This window comes from Cryptomeria japonica, chromosome 10 (assembly GCF_030272615.1).
Source record: "Cryptomeria japonica chromosome 10, Sugi_1.0, whole genome shotgun sequence".
Lineage (NCBI taxonomy): Eukaryota > Viridiplantae > Streptophyta > Pinopsida > Cupressales > Cupressaceae > Cryptomeria > Cryptomeria japonica.
The window spans coordinates 505,624,546-505,639,686 of record NC_081414.1 but is presented as its reverse complement, the minus strand read 5'-3'; the positions used below and the strand labels follow the sequence as shown (position 1 = coordinate 505,639,686).

The following is a 15,141-nucleotide window of genomic DNA, read 5'->3' as shown; positions in this document are numbered from 1 at the left end:
CCTTCATAGTTTCCACATCCTGATAAATTTTCTGGATCATACTCATGATCTTCTCAGTTTTAATGGGCCCATGAAATTCTGTGAAAGTCTCAACAATTCCTTTAATCCCATCTTTTAGGGATCCAATTTTATTATCCACCCACTTCCATTAGTTCTCCCGACTTCCAGAAGTCTCCAAAAGCAGATTTCCCAGCACCCTCTCCTCCTTTTTATCACTTTTGTTTTCCTTATTCACAAACCCCTGTTTCTCATCATCCACATTGATAGGGATTTCCAACCTAATCTCATGGTCCAGGACTTTGGACCCACTATATTTGGTTAATATCATTTTCTTTATGGTGGGTGGCTCCAGGCCTTCCATTTTCCTACTGCCATATTTGAACTTACTTTTTGCCTACCTTAGAGGATTGATTTTCCTACTACTGTTAGTTCTTGGGGTCACCATAAGTTCCCCTTCTTTTTTTGGTCTATACTCAAGTTCCTTCATATCCTTGATATCACGCCAATCCATGGCAGTACCACTGTCATCCTCATCCATCTTCGTGTCAGAGACCAACTGCACATCAAGGTTAGAGGAGGAAATGTGGGTTCTATCCTCGAGGGAGGGTTTCACTTCATGATCTTGGGCATATTCCATAATAAAAAAGATAAGGCCTTCATGAATCATAGGGTTATCCTTGTTTTCAAAATGTTTAACTAAACTATTCTCCAAGGATGAAACCAAATAAAAACGTACGAAAATAAATTTACGATGGCTAAAATGATTTAAGATATTAAAATAATGTGATAAAATGCTAGTATATCTACCATCCAGGGTGATGTACCTCATGATGAATTCTGTCATATCAGCCTAGAGCGAAATCAACTCTTTCTTATTACAGCCACCATCTGCCATTTTTGTAACCCTTTGTCTTTCATTTTCCTTATCATAAAAGGAATCAATAGCCTCCTCACCCGACTTCTTGTCTCTAAAGAATTTTATGCCTTTCATATCGAGACCAGTAACAGTGGCAACCAAGTTTTCGTTGACTTGAAACTCCACACCAAAGGCAGACAACACACCCTTCTTCCAACCTTTAACAAAGCTTTCCGTAACAATGGCAGAATGACCATGCAGTCTCTCCAAAAAGGGCACCATCCCACTATCAAAAATTTCCTCCCAAGCCTCCTTATTCTTCTACCATTTATCATAGTTTGTGGGTTCAAACCTATTCTTTTCATTTCCCATTCTGTAGCTTGAGCAAATTAGACAACAAGACTCCAAAAAAACTAGGAGGAAAGCAAACCAGAAACAGAGAAAACTGAAAGTTCTAAAACTTCTCAAAGTGGTAATAATTCAAACTACCACCCCAACGGTTCCCATCCCATCATAATCTTTCATTATTAATTTCATTGGAAAGGTCAAAGATCTTGACATCATTTCTTCCAAGATCGTATAGAGTTTTTGAGAAATTTTCCTCTCCTATCCACCATTTAACCGCCACGTTCCCCACCTCCAAGTTGGCCAAATTAGTAGTAGGTTTATTTCCTTCTCGAAAAATGTGTGATATCTTGAAATACTGCAGGTCGGCTATCATTTGAAGGAAATCCTTGATTAAGTTTGAAATAGTCCATCTAGACACCGTACATCCCTTAATGCATTTGACAATGTTAAAAGAGTCACTTTCCAACCAGACCAGTTTGAACCCCTCCTTGCTCGCCATGTGTAGTCCTATGTAGGAGGCATTGGCCTCCACAAAATCATTAGTTGTGGTGCCCAAAAGGGAGTACAACCATAGAGACTAGAGATGCCAAATGGTTCCTCACCACTCCACTATAGCTAGCATATCTACCACTGCTTGATAGTATCCCATTACTCCTAGCTTGACTCAAGAGTCTAGGATCATTTTTCCTACCAGGATAGTAATTAAGAAAATTATCCTTAATAGCATTCCTTATTCTAATAGCCACCAGAAGAGCAATGGACTCCATATCTTTGAAAACCGTACTATTTCTTTCCTTCCACAAACCCCGAGCAATATGAGGTAGGGATAAGTTCCATAGAATACCAATCGCATGGTTGTCATAAGGGTACTTCCATTGGAACCAAAAGTTCTAAATAGAATCAGGGGGGACCCAAATAATATTCCACAAGTTGAAAAACAAGGCCCAGATGTCCCTAGCATAGGAGCAATGTAAGAGCAGATGATCAACATTTTTTGCTTCTTCTTTACATAAAAAACATCTATTACTGATGGGGATCCCACGTTTATAGAGATTATCAATGGTAGAGATCTTATTTTGCATGAATAACCAGAAGAATATATTAACTTTAGGAATTGAGTTTTTATTCCAAGCTCCAGCCGAAAAGGGGGGAGGAGAAAAAGACCTGATGATGATTCGGAAAGCATCTACCACCAAAAAATGCCCTGAGGTAGAACCATTCCATATAGAAACATCTTCCACCAGAGGATGGAATGATGATCAGGTTCAGCCAAGAGTACAAAGCAGACAAAGAAGCATCCAAGGATCTGAGGTCCACCCAAACTCCATTACTGATATAATCTGCAACCCAAGTTGCAATCAGATTAATGCATTTCTCTTTGAATTGTGAAGCCCACACTAAATTAGACACAGGTCCCTCTCCTGTCCACCAATCATCCCAAAACCTTATTTTTCTACCATTTTCCAGAACCCATCGGCTTCCCTAAGAAATAATGAAAGAGGATCTGAAGAAATTATTCCAAATATCAGAGACAGAAGTTGGGAGGGAATAATTTTCCAGCATTCTTTGGAAATCATGAATTTGGTATTAGTCGTTGAAAATATCGATTAATTCATTATTCTCCTTTAAACATCTCTATAGCTACTTAGCCATTAAAGCTCTATTAAAGTCTCTTAGATGTCTGATATCCAGGGCTCCTCTATTTCTAGGCAAACAAACCTGATCCCAAGTGAATAAATGAAGCCTACTCTTGGATTTAGAACCCAACCAGATGAATTTCTTCTGTATACTTCTATTCTATCAGCAAATTTGGCTAGGATTTTAAATAGACTCGTAGCATACACAGGAAGGTTCTGAAGCGAAGCCTTAATTAATTGAAGTTTACCCGCTTTCCTTAACAAAGCTCCTTTCCAACTACCCAGCTTCATTTCAAATCTATCAATTAGACTAGACTAGAAGGAGTCCAGGGTAGGTCCCACACACAAGAAAATGGAGCTTTTAGACAGACTGAATTTTTTCCTCAATCTTCATTTTTCTACTCTCGGAAGTATTCATGAAGAAAATGGAGCTTTTAGACAGACTGAATTTTTTCCTCAATCCTTTCTCATAAGTATCTAGGATAGCTTTAATAGTATTTTCTTCTTTAATCGAACTTTCCCCCATCAGTAGTGTATCATCAACAAATTGCTAGTGGGAATAAATAGTAGCTTCAGAAAAAGGTCGTAAACCCCTCAAATTGCTCTTCCTGACATCTCTCTGGATAGTTTTTTCGAAAGCTTCACTCATCCAAATAAAGAGAAACGGGGAGAGAGGATCCCCCTGTCTAATACCCCATGACACCAAAAACAAACAGACATCAAACCATTGACCAAAACCAAAAATTTGGGAGTGGTAACACACTAATTGACCTAATCATAAGATTTGAGAAGATCCAACTTCAACAAGAAGCCCGATTTCTTAAAGAATGGATATTCTCATGGACAACAATAATAGAATCCAAAATCTGCCTACCAGGTACGAAACCATTCTGATGCTTCGAAATCAAAGAATGCAGGAAATTTTTAAGCCTAAACACAATGATCTTGGTAAAGATTTTATAGATCGAGTTACAAAAACTAATGGGTCTAAAGTCCTGGAAGGAATAGGCATCAGGTTTCTTAGGGATCGGGACAAAAAAAGGTAGGATTCAATTCCTTAAGAAGAGATTAGGAACCAAATAACTCTCTAGCAGCATCCACAACATTCGAACCAATAATCTACCAAAAAGTTTGAAAAAAGAACAAAGCGAAACCATCAGGGCCAGGAACTTTATTACCTTCACAGGAAAAGTCCGCAGCTCTAACCTCATCATGAGATGTGATTATGGTTAGCTCCTTATTCATGTCTTGGGAAACAGTACATCTAAACTTCGACAGGATCTCATCTTGAGCATTAACATCCTGACAGCCATCATCCGAAAGAAGAGTGGAAAAATATATAATGGCTTCCTAGTTTAACTCCTCATGCTTATCAATCCAGCCATGATCCACTAAAATTTTATTGATAGTGTTTGAGGCCCTATGTTTGAGGATAGTCATATGAAAAAACTTGGTATTTTTTTCACTAGATTTGAGCCATAAATCTTTGGACATTTGCTTCCAAAATTCCTCCTCCTTAGAGGATTTGGTAGTTTCCTATGGGAAATGTATTGTGATGATTATTAATTAGAGGGCAATGCTCCTATTATCCATTGTGTATTTCAAAACCATATGAATCATACGTAGTATGGTATTATTGTAGTTCCCTATGTGGTTTACCAACAACTGAATTTGTATGACCCCTTTCACATAAATAAATTGTTGGAAGTTGTTTAACTTATTTCATCAAAGTCTTACATTGTTTTCTCTTATGTTTCATCAAGAGATGTTATAAGTTAACTTTAGATAGCTTTTGTTAGTCATAATACAAGTTTCTCAATCTATACTTTAAACCCTTTCACATTAAATTTCTTGCTTTAACCCTATGTTGTGTGCAATAGAATGAGACATTTGAGTTGTTTCTATAATATGAATGATTTAAATAACACACCCATTATTTATTCTAACTAAATTCAAACAAATATTGTAATTAATTTTTTCAATCATAATACAAGTTTAATAATCTATACTTTACACCCTTTCACTTTAAAGTTATCACTTTAATCCTATTTTGGTGTGTAGTAAAAATAAATATTTGAGTTTCTTTTATAATATGGATAATTTGAATAATAAACCCATCATTTATTCTAATTCTAAAGCTTATTCAATAACTGAATGTCAATTATTGTGATTGAAGAGTTCATTTAATTTATGAAAAATGTTGAAGTTTCCTACCTTAATAGTTTAAAGCTACCTTTAACCAAGTCTCCTATTTTATTGTGATATTATTTTCACTATCTTCCTCACTTTTTCTTTAACCACAAGATCAACTTTATCTCAACGAAAAAATTCCAGCATATAATTCCAAACTAATTATCGGGTACATGTGTGTCTTTCTATATTTACATCCTCCTTACCATTGCAACATAAATTTTACCAATTGCCTTAGATAATCATTAATTGTAAGAAAATATTTTATGTTACATATGCATTTAAGCATTCTTGTAAGTAATGAATTTTTTTCTAGATTACGCTTATGTCTATCATATTTATTAATATGGCTATAAATTTGTCATGATTACTCTATCCATTTTAAAGAAAAATAAAGTTGTCCTGGTTACTTTTAGGGAAGGACAATATCAAGGATCCCTTTTTCACTACTTATGAAGTTGACCGTTGTAATTCAAAATTTGGGCCCAAAATGCTTGGACAAGTCCATTAGGTGCTATAGTCAAAGGAAATGTGCTCTATACACCCATTTAGAAAAAAATGTAGGCTAGAAGAGAGGTCGTGAGAAGTGGATTCCACCTAGTTTTTGGAAAAGGTCCCAAAACTAAGCACAATCAACTATTAACTAGATATAACCACCAAAGTGGGTATAATGTGAGGGATAAAAAAGGTGTACAATTTACTATACTACACTATCAAGTGACTCATCCCCATCAATCAATTGAATAAATAAATTAAGAATTCAATATTTTATGAGTAATGTTTCACCTATTTGCCTTGACCTAATAAAACAAGAAAATAAAAACTTGTTTGGATTACACAATGTGTAGGCCTATGAAGTTCAATTGATGGAAGCAACACTAAATGATCTGCTTACAACGTATGAAAATTTGGTTTTCTAAATTACACTTTCCTATAAGAAAATCATGCTGATGAGTAGTATGGAAAAGGAAGTTCTCCTTACATTGAACTTGTGTTTAAGATTTACTTGAATAACATGTAACAAACGTATGCTTCAAAACTATGTATATAGTATATAATATTCTAACAATTTTAAGGTTTCTATTTAGCATGAATAGTTGTAGCTACAATTGTTTTTGATGAAGATAATCTGGTTTTATAGGGACCTGAAACATAGAGTATTACATACCAAGGCTAGCAACTAATTAGACAGTAAAACTAAGACAAACAGGGGTCAAACCCCACACAGACCGAAAGTCAAAAAACTCAAATAGGTGAACCAAAAAATAGGGAAAAGCAATCAACTAAGAGAATGCATCAATTCAGTTTTTTTCTGAATAATCCTCTTATTAATTTTTTCCAAATCCTCCATGATGAATCTGGAGGTTCCCTGGTCCTGGCTCCATCTCCTTGTTCTAGTGCAAGGACTCGAGAGAGTCTTCCCACCAGCAACACTCTATCCACCCTCTGAGGCATTCTTTTTCTGCTTTTCCCCCAAGGGAGGGCCACTGGCGATGGTCTTGGTTCTATTCTTAGAAATATTCATGAACAAAATGGAGCTTTTAGACAGAAAAACTTTTTTCCCTGATCCTTTCTCATAAGTATCTAGGATAGCTTTAATAGTATTTGCTTCTTTAATCGAACTTTCCCCCATCAGTAGTGTATCATCAACAAATTGGTGGTGGGAGCAAATAGTAGCTTGGGAAGAAGGTCGTAAACCCCTCAAATTGCTCTTCCCTACATCTCTCTGGATAGTTTTTCTGAAAGCTTCACTCATCAAAATAAAGAGAAATAGGGAGAGAGGATCCCCCTATCTAATACCCCTTGACGCCTAAAACAAATTAGACATCGAACCATTGACCAAAACCAAAAATTTGGGAGTGATAACACATTGATTGACAAGCTAGATGAAATGGTTACCAAAACCAAAGGATTGAAGCAGTTTAAACAAAAAAATCAAATTGACCTGATCATAAGATTTGAGAAGATCCAACTTCAACAATAAGCCCGATTTCTTCACGAATGGATATTCTCATGGACAACAATAATAGAATCCAAAATCTGTCTACCAGGAAGAAAACCATTCTTATGCTTCGAAATCAAAGAATGTAGCAAATTTTTAAGCCTAAACGCAATGATCTTCGTAAATATTTTAGAGATCAAGGTACATAAACTAATGGGTCTAAAGTCCTGAATGGAATAGGCATCAGGTTTCCTAGGGATCAAGACAAGAAAGGTAGCATTCAGTTCCTTAAGAAGAGATTAGGAACCAAAGAACTCTCTAGCAGCATCCACAACATTCGAACCAATAACCTACCAAAAAGTTTGAAAAAAGAACATAGGGAAACCATCAGGGCCAGGAACTTTATTACCTTCACAGGAAAGGTCTGCAGCTCTATCCTCATCATGAGATGGGATTATGGTTAGCTCCTTATTCATGTCTTGGGAAATAGTACATCTAAACTTCGACATGATCTCATCTTGAGCATTAACATCCAAACAGCCATCATCCAAAAGAAGAGTGGAAAAATATATAATGGCTTCCTGGTTTAACTCGTCATGCTTATCAATCCAGCCATGATCCACTAAAAGTTTATTGATTGTGTTTGAGGACCTATGTTTGAGGATAGTCATATGAAAAAACTTCATGTTTTTGTCACCAGATTTGGGCCATAAATCTGTGGACCTCTCCTTCCAGAATTCCTCCTCCTTAGAGACGATATCATGAATCTTGGTAAGTAACTCAACTTCTTTATCCATAACCACAGGATCATACCCCACATCTTGAATCTAAGATTGTACATCATTCAAATCTTTCTTAACATTTTCTTTTATCTAAAAAATATTGCTGTAGGAAACTTTATTCCAGAGTTGGATATTGGAATTAATATTGGCTAGTTTATTAGTCACTCTAAACATTGCAGTTCCCTGAATGTCAACATTCCACCATTTAGAAATATTGTCATACATATCCAGAGCTAAAAGCAACATCCTCTCAAACCTTAAGGGGAAGGCCTTCCTCCCAATCAAAGGGGATATACTCAGAAAAATCAGGAAATGATTAGACCCAATTCAAGACAACACATTTAATCTATAACAAGCATTATGAATCCACTCAGGAGAAATAATACCTCTATCCAGTCTGACTTGGATGAGGCCCCCCCCCACTTCTTCTGTTGGAACAAGTGAATTTCGCTCCAAAGAGATTAAGGTCTAACAAACACAGAGAATTAATCATATCCGCCAAGTCCTCCCTACTTTCTTCCAAAATAGGCATCCCATTAGCCTTTTCCATACTAGATAATGGGGTATTAAAATCCCCCAATAGAATCCATTTCCCATTTGGGAAAGCCGTTCTAGCATTAATAATAGAGGACCCGAGCATTTTTATAGTGTTTTTCCCATTTGGGCCATAGATATTAGAAATGATCCAAGATGATCCATCAGATAGACTAGTAAATCTAGTGGCAATGTGATTAGGAGAAGTAAAGACAACCTTACCCAAAAGCCATCTAGGATTGCACAAAGTGCAGTATCACCATAAGCCCCATCAGCATCAGCACAATGAGTTCCACACTCTCTGAAAATAACCAATTTGATCTTTTCCACTCTACAAAAAGCCATTTTGCTTTCCTGAACAAGAATATATCCAGCTTGTGATCTCTAACTAGGTTGGATAGAAGATCATGTTTGTGGGGATGATTCAATCCCCTAATATTCCATGAAAAGACATTCATTTGACTGGATGGGGGGAACCAATCCCCATGTCTTGTAGTGTTATTTGGACTCCATCAACAATGGAATCCTGACTATTGTTGTCTCTGCTAATCGCATTAGGAGGCCTCCCCACTACCCTCAAATCAGATCCACAATCCGCCTTTTGTTTGTTTCTAGTCTTAACACCACTAGAAACTAGTGTTAAGAAATGACCATTTGGGGAGTTCCTTTTTTTGTGCTTAGTTTTTACCTCAATAAATAGATTTGGATTATCATCATCCTGGGTCACATCATCAGTAATGTTTGAATCCGATAAATTCCCAACATCAGCAACAAGGTGGATGGAAGGATCCTTAACCCTATGAACCTCCATCATAGACTTATCCCCATTAGAAATCTCCTCAGGCTTCAAACTTCCGCCTTCATCCCCCACCTCATTCAAGGGATCTAGGTGTGAAGGATTTGGATCTGGACCAACCTAAACACATAGGATATTATTCTTTCCATCCATACATGGAGTGGGATCCAAAGATGAAGTCTCCACCAAATCCACCCCCTTTGTCTCATTTTTCTTCTTCTAACTCCTCTTAGGCATAGGCTTAGAAGGGCATTCCCTGGCCCAATGACCAACTTTGTTACAATGGAAACAAGAAAAGCGAATAGATTCATACTCAACTTTCTGAACCCATCTGCCTAGCTTAGAGAAGAGGCAAATCTCCTTTGGCAAATAAGCAAATTGTTTAACATTCACATAGATTCTAGCATACACTAGACGCGTCTTCGCAGAGGTCACTGGGTCAACTGAAAGGAGCTCACCAAAGCATCCAACAATATCAACAAAGATTTCTTCGCCCCAGAACTCCATAGGCAAATTCGGTAGCCACACCCAAATAGGGGCCTCATTACATTCCCATTCCTTTGGGTTAAAGCCTAGTTCCCATTTCTTGAGAGCCAACAATGATTTGCCTAACATCCAGGGACCACCCACTAAGAAAGATCGAAGGTCCTCCTCACAGGCAAAGGAGAAGGAGAAAAAACCATTAGACATGGAAACCACATCAATTTGACCCTTTACCTTCCATTTACGGGACACCGAATCCCTAACAGCTTCAATATTAGGTCGAGGGCCAATAAACTTGCCAACCAGGACAAAGGCCAGATTAGCCATATTCTTTTCCATGATACAATCTAGAATAGAAATGGAACAAGAACCAAACTCTGGGTCCATTTCATGGGGAATAGGCGCAATAGCCTTGCCTTTGAGGTTTGACCCAAATAAAGTAGACCATTTTCTGTTGCAGTCTAGAGATCCCAGTTTCCTAAGATTCTCCACAAACTTTTTGGGACCCTCCCCATCACAAGGTAAAACAGTAAACTCGGTTTTTTTCTTTTGTTGGTACCAGCAAGGTGCCCCCATCTGAAAACCCATTTAGACTGCCATCAGAAGCTTCAGATTTTGTTTCTCCCATGGATTACATCACGTGGGAGCCTCCGGAACCTTCATCACCTGATCTTCCTGCTCCCACTACTACTCCATTTGAATTCAAACCAATCGCTCTAGTTGTTCCTGCTATTCCCACCTCTCTAGCTGCTTACATTAATAAAATATAATAACTTTATTTTTTATATTTCAAGTTTTTGTTCTTTTCTTGAGTTGCTTCCTATTTTAAATTTCTATTACTATTCTCCAACAATTGGTGATAGATGTATTTACAAGTGATCATACCTACTAGCAATAATTAATTAATTGCAAATTACGTCCCACATTTCATTTGAATTACTTACAACTGTTGACACATAATAAAAGTTCTAACTAATATTTTTACTACACCAACAATAGGAGCTAAATTAAAAAAAAAATTATGGATTTGGTCCTCTTTATCTCAGTCAATGGTTTCCAAGAACACTCTCCCTCTTCACTAGGGTTTAATGCTAAGACTTTATAAGTTTCATTTGGCTTCAACCATACCTAGTGGGGCCCGTATGACCTCCTCTGGTCCTCTGGCTTCAAGTAGTTTCTTTAGAGTGGTTATGTAAGAGGTCCAGGCCTATCTTGCTTTAATCAATCATAACTACATCAATAATAGGAACTATATGTTTATATCAATAATAATTACCATTTTACATAAATTCAATACAATTTTTTAGCTTAGTAATAACTAAAAAATCTTTAATTCACTAATTCTAATCCACATTTATATTTATGTTTGTAAAAATAAATGTTATTTCTAAATTATTGGCATTTTAAAAATTGTATAGAATATTGCTCATATTTTGTATCCCTTTTTACTCACCACCATTCGTTCTTTCTAATTATGTAGAGTGTAAACTTCCATATGACATTATCTTGTTGTAAAACATCAAAACAAGAAAATTGACATGTATTATTCAAAAAATATATATAACCTATCTAAATGTATTACATTTCAAAAAAATTAATTCATCTTTGAAGCAACTATGTTGTATCTTCAACATTAATTATACATGGTTAAATAGGTATTATTGTTTCAACTTCATTTGCAATGTCTGCTTCATAAGGTAAAGTTTTATAGTTTACATTCATGGCATAATAGTTTTCACATGTATTTCAATTTTTGTAGTTATAATTTACTATCTCGCAGAAATGAATTATTGATTGAAAATGCAATCAAGAAGATTGGTGATGGAAACCTAAAGTTGCAACCATATTTGCAAGTATTAAGTATGGCAAGTTTGGGGATGACCTTCGATCAGCAAATCAATTTTAAAATAGACCTCTCTATTGGATTTCACAAGCAAAAGGATACACTTAGAAAAAAATACAATGATTCCATAAAGTCAATACAAATCCCTAAGGGATCTACACTTCTACCCGTCAAATATATTATTTGCAATTCAAGGTGAGCCACAAAGTTTGATTGATTTTCTAACAACTGTCAATCAATTTCATGTAAATTAGCAAATTCTTGGACCCACTATGTAAAACTTGTTGCAATTTTAGCCCTCCAAACTAATTTATATACACAAGGACGTGAGATTTTAAGCTCACTAAGATTTAAAAAATTATAAAGGAAGCGACAAATGATACAAGGTTAACACTTGACTTGAATCAGTTAGATATTTTTTCACATTTTTTTAGAAAATCCTAATCTAGAGTTGGGTTAAGGAATAATAGATGTGTAGGAAGATATAAAACTCAAATAATGGAGTTCTCTTATAAATATCTCAAGTACTTCATCAATAAATGTAAACACAGATATCCAAACATAGACATGTTTTTTAAAACATAAAACACCACAATCAAAATATGTGATTTCAACATATAAAATCACAAAATTTGACATCAACCTAGATAAAATGGAGCGAAAAGGAACTTTTTTATGTCATGTGTCATGTGAGATGTGTCTATCCTAAAACCATGCATGATCCGAGTCCATCCTTTATTACTTTCCACACCTTGACATAAACAACATTTCTGTCAGTTTATTTATAGCTTGTTCTTACACAAGTTACAAATGCCCCTTTGAAAAATGTTCACTTTTACATTCAAGAAAATTAGGAAATCCCTGTCAAACTTTTTCATACCAGTTTTATGCCTAAACAAGATCTTAACACACAAATTTATGATCTTTCCTTTTAAATATTAAAATGTTAGAAAATGCACAGTTTGCATTGATACAAAGAAATAGCGGTCATGGGTTTTGCTAATTTGAAAGTTAGGAACCCCTGGCTAGACAATCTGAGTGTGGCGATGGAAATTCACGAGATAAATGATGTGAAGGTGGCTGAAAAAATATATTGCAATCTATGTGGGGGAGCTTGACACCTTCTGATTATAGTCTTTGAATAAATAGTATAGTATTAATCTAGTGTCTGAACGTTAGGTTTGAAAACTACAACGCGGGAAGAACAAGGGAAGTCAAAGCCTTATATGCCCAATTCTCGTCGACAAGAAGAAGTTCAGGTTGGAAGATTGAAATTCTACTTTGTCTGCTATTGTAGTTCGTGATTTTCTATTTATAAGGTGCTCGTCCTAAACCTTGTATTCATCGTCGAACGCTTTGTCTGGCCGATCATTGTTTGACATCCCAGAAATTAGACACAATTATTTGATTGATTCCTTAATTTCTATCAGTCAATCAATGGTCGTATTTCCATTGCCCCTACTTGAAGATAATGCTGTATTATTACCCAGTTCCCAAACTTACTCAACGCAGCCTCAGCTATGTGACGTATGGAGAGATATGTTGAGAAACATGTGTCTCAACCTTGCAGTCTTTTTCTGGAAAATTCCAGAATTTGTTTGAGGTAGTTTTCCAAATGTTTATGCATTGGAAAATGGTTAGTGAGTTGTTAAAAATGAGTCTTTTCCATAGTAGAATATAGGTGGGCCATTTTTAGAGCCTTAATGACTCATTTTGTGACTTTTAAGAGGGTCTAAGCTAGGGGACAAAATTATGGACGGGATTACTATTTTAACCTGATTGTTTTTCCATTTTGGAAATGTAAATGTCAAAAATGGGCACCATGTGGCATGGTGGTTAAGCCCATGGTTTTGTAAAACCACAAGTGGTTTCGAGATTGTAAAATCACTATAAAAGGAGGGCTTGGGGCAGAGTTTGATAATTGAGTCTTTTGCAAGACTGGATGCTAGAAGGAGTCTCTCTGAGTTCGAGTTGTGGTGATGCGCTCCTGTAAGAACTTGCATTGCAAGTGTATTGTAATCAGCTTGATTTGATAATACATTGTGCGAGTTTTGGAGGGTGGGGTTTTTCTCCCATAAGGGTTTCCCCACGGTAATCACTATGTTATGTGTTCATTGCTATTTTGTTTATGCTTTATTGTGCATTTCTTGATATCTTAGTAATACTTAAGTTGAAAGTTGCATAACCGTCCTCTCAAGATTAGCATAGGAAGCGTTTCCACACACCTTTGCTTCCTCACAAGATATACAAGGTGCCCATAATTGGAATGGTTTGCTTGATCCCATGGTTCCCAATTTGAAAGCTGAAGCTCTCAGATATGGGAATTTGGCACAGCTTTGTTACGACGCAATTGATGGCAAAAGCTACTCCAAAAACTACGGCACATGTTATCACAGTAAAAGATATCTGTTCAATAAGATGGGCATGTCTGAAAGTGGCTACCAAGTCACTAAATATGTTTACGCCAATACTAATCTGTTGAATGAAGTTTTTGGTGAGAAACCAAAAGACCAAGGTGTTTGGTTGGGTTTTATTGCAGTTTGCACGGATCAAAATGAGATAAGAAGGCTTGGACAACGAGACATAGTGATTGCATGGAGAGGAACTCAGACTGCTGAAGAATGGATAGAAGACCTGAGAGATATTCTTGTACCTACAAGATTATCCTAGAGATGCAAGAGGACAGGCAAAGACCAAGAGCATCATTTCGCGGATGGAGTACTAATTGAGAGAGGATTCCTGAGCTGCTATACTTCAACTGTCCGTCACCATCAAGGCGCTGCAGGAACCACTGTGAACATCAGCACCAGAGATTTGGTAGTCTCAGAGATAGAACGATTGATTCGAGTTTATGAAAAAGAGATGGACAATTTAAGCATAACATTTACGGGACACAGCTTAGGAGCTGCTCTTGCAACCTTGAGCGCTTATGATATCAAACAAATGCTTTGCACCAAGCATAACTTTCATCAAATTCCCGTCACCGTCTTCGCTTTTGCCTCTCCCCGGGTGGGAAATCCTGCGTTTGCTAAACGAGTGGAGGAGATTGCAGTGAAAGTGCTGAGGTTTGTGAACAAGCGTGACCTGGTTCCCAAAGTACCCGGAGTTTGTATGAACGAGAACGTGGGATGCCTCAGCAAATTGCTGCATTGGCTTCCGTGGACACACTTTCATGTTGGCGTCGTGCTTCCTTTACACAACAATTCTCCATTCATTCAGCACACCCATAATCTTGCCTACTTTCATAATTTAGAGCTTTACTTGCATTTACTGGACGGGTACGTTGGAAGTAAGCAGCCGTTTTCTTGGAGTGGAAGAGATCATGCTCTGGTTAATAAGAGCTGCGATTTATTGCGCGAGAAATATGAAATCCCTCCAAAATGGTGGCAGGAACAGAACAAGGGCCTCGTTAAAGGTCCAGATGGCAAATGGACGCAGCCATCAGAAGAGGAATAATTCATGTCTCACTCAACTCCAGATGACATCAACGTCCAACGTTCTGCGCTGCAATGTCACCACAACTGTGTTGTGTATTGAATTATTCTTTTTATCTGGATGTATATATTTAACATGTTGTCACATTCATTATTGAATTAATTTAAATTCAAAGCATAACCTTAAGCGTGAAATGAAATCAACTATGCAGGAGTTCATAGCTGTGGATGATACAGGTTAGTTTTTGATTGTCATAGAAAACAATCACGTGTCATCAGTAATCTGATAAATAATA

At 36.7% G+C, this 15,141-nt stretch overlaps 1 protein-coding gene across 1 annotated transcript; it reads left to right on the top strand.

The window, feature by feature from the left end:
- The first annotated feature begins 13,694 nt into the window (after positions 1 to 13,694).
- Positions 13,695 to 14,867, top strand: LOC131079650 (phospholipase A1-Igamma1, chloroplastic-like). Its single transcript, XM_058017657.2, has 2 exons — positions 13,695 to 13,997; positions 14,082 to 14,867. Exons 1-2 carry the CDS (start codon positions 13,695 to 13,697, stop codon positions 14,865 to 14,867), a joined length of 1,089 nt encoding a protein of 362 aa, XP_057873640.2.
- Positions 14,868 to 15,141: the final 274 nt, after the last annotated feature.

Excerpts from the sequence above, each read along its gene's own strand:
- LOC131079650 (XM_058017657.2), top strand. The coding sequence starts at position 13,695 with ATGGTTCCCAATTTGAAAGCTGAAGCTCTCAGATATGGGAATTTGGCA. Across the intron at positions 13,998-14,081 it reads GGCTTGGACAACGAGACATA|AGATGCAAGAGGACAGGCAA; the intron begins GTGATTGCATGG and ends AGATTATCCTAG.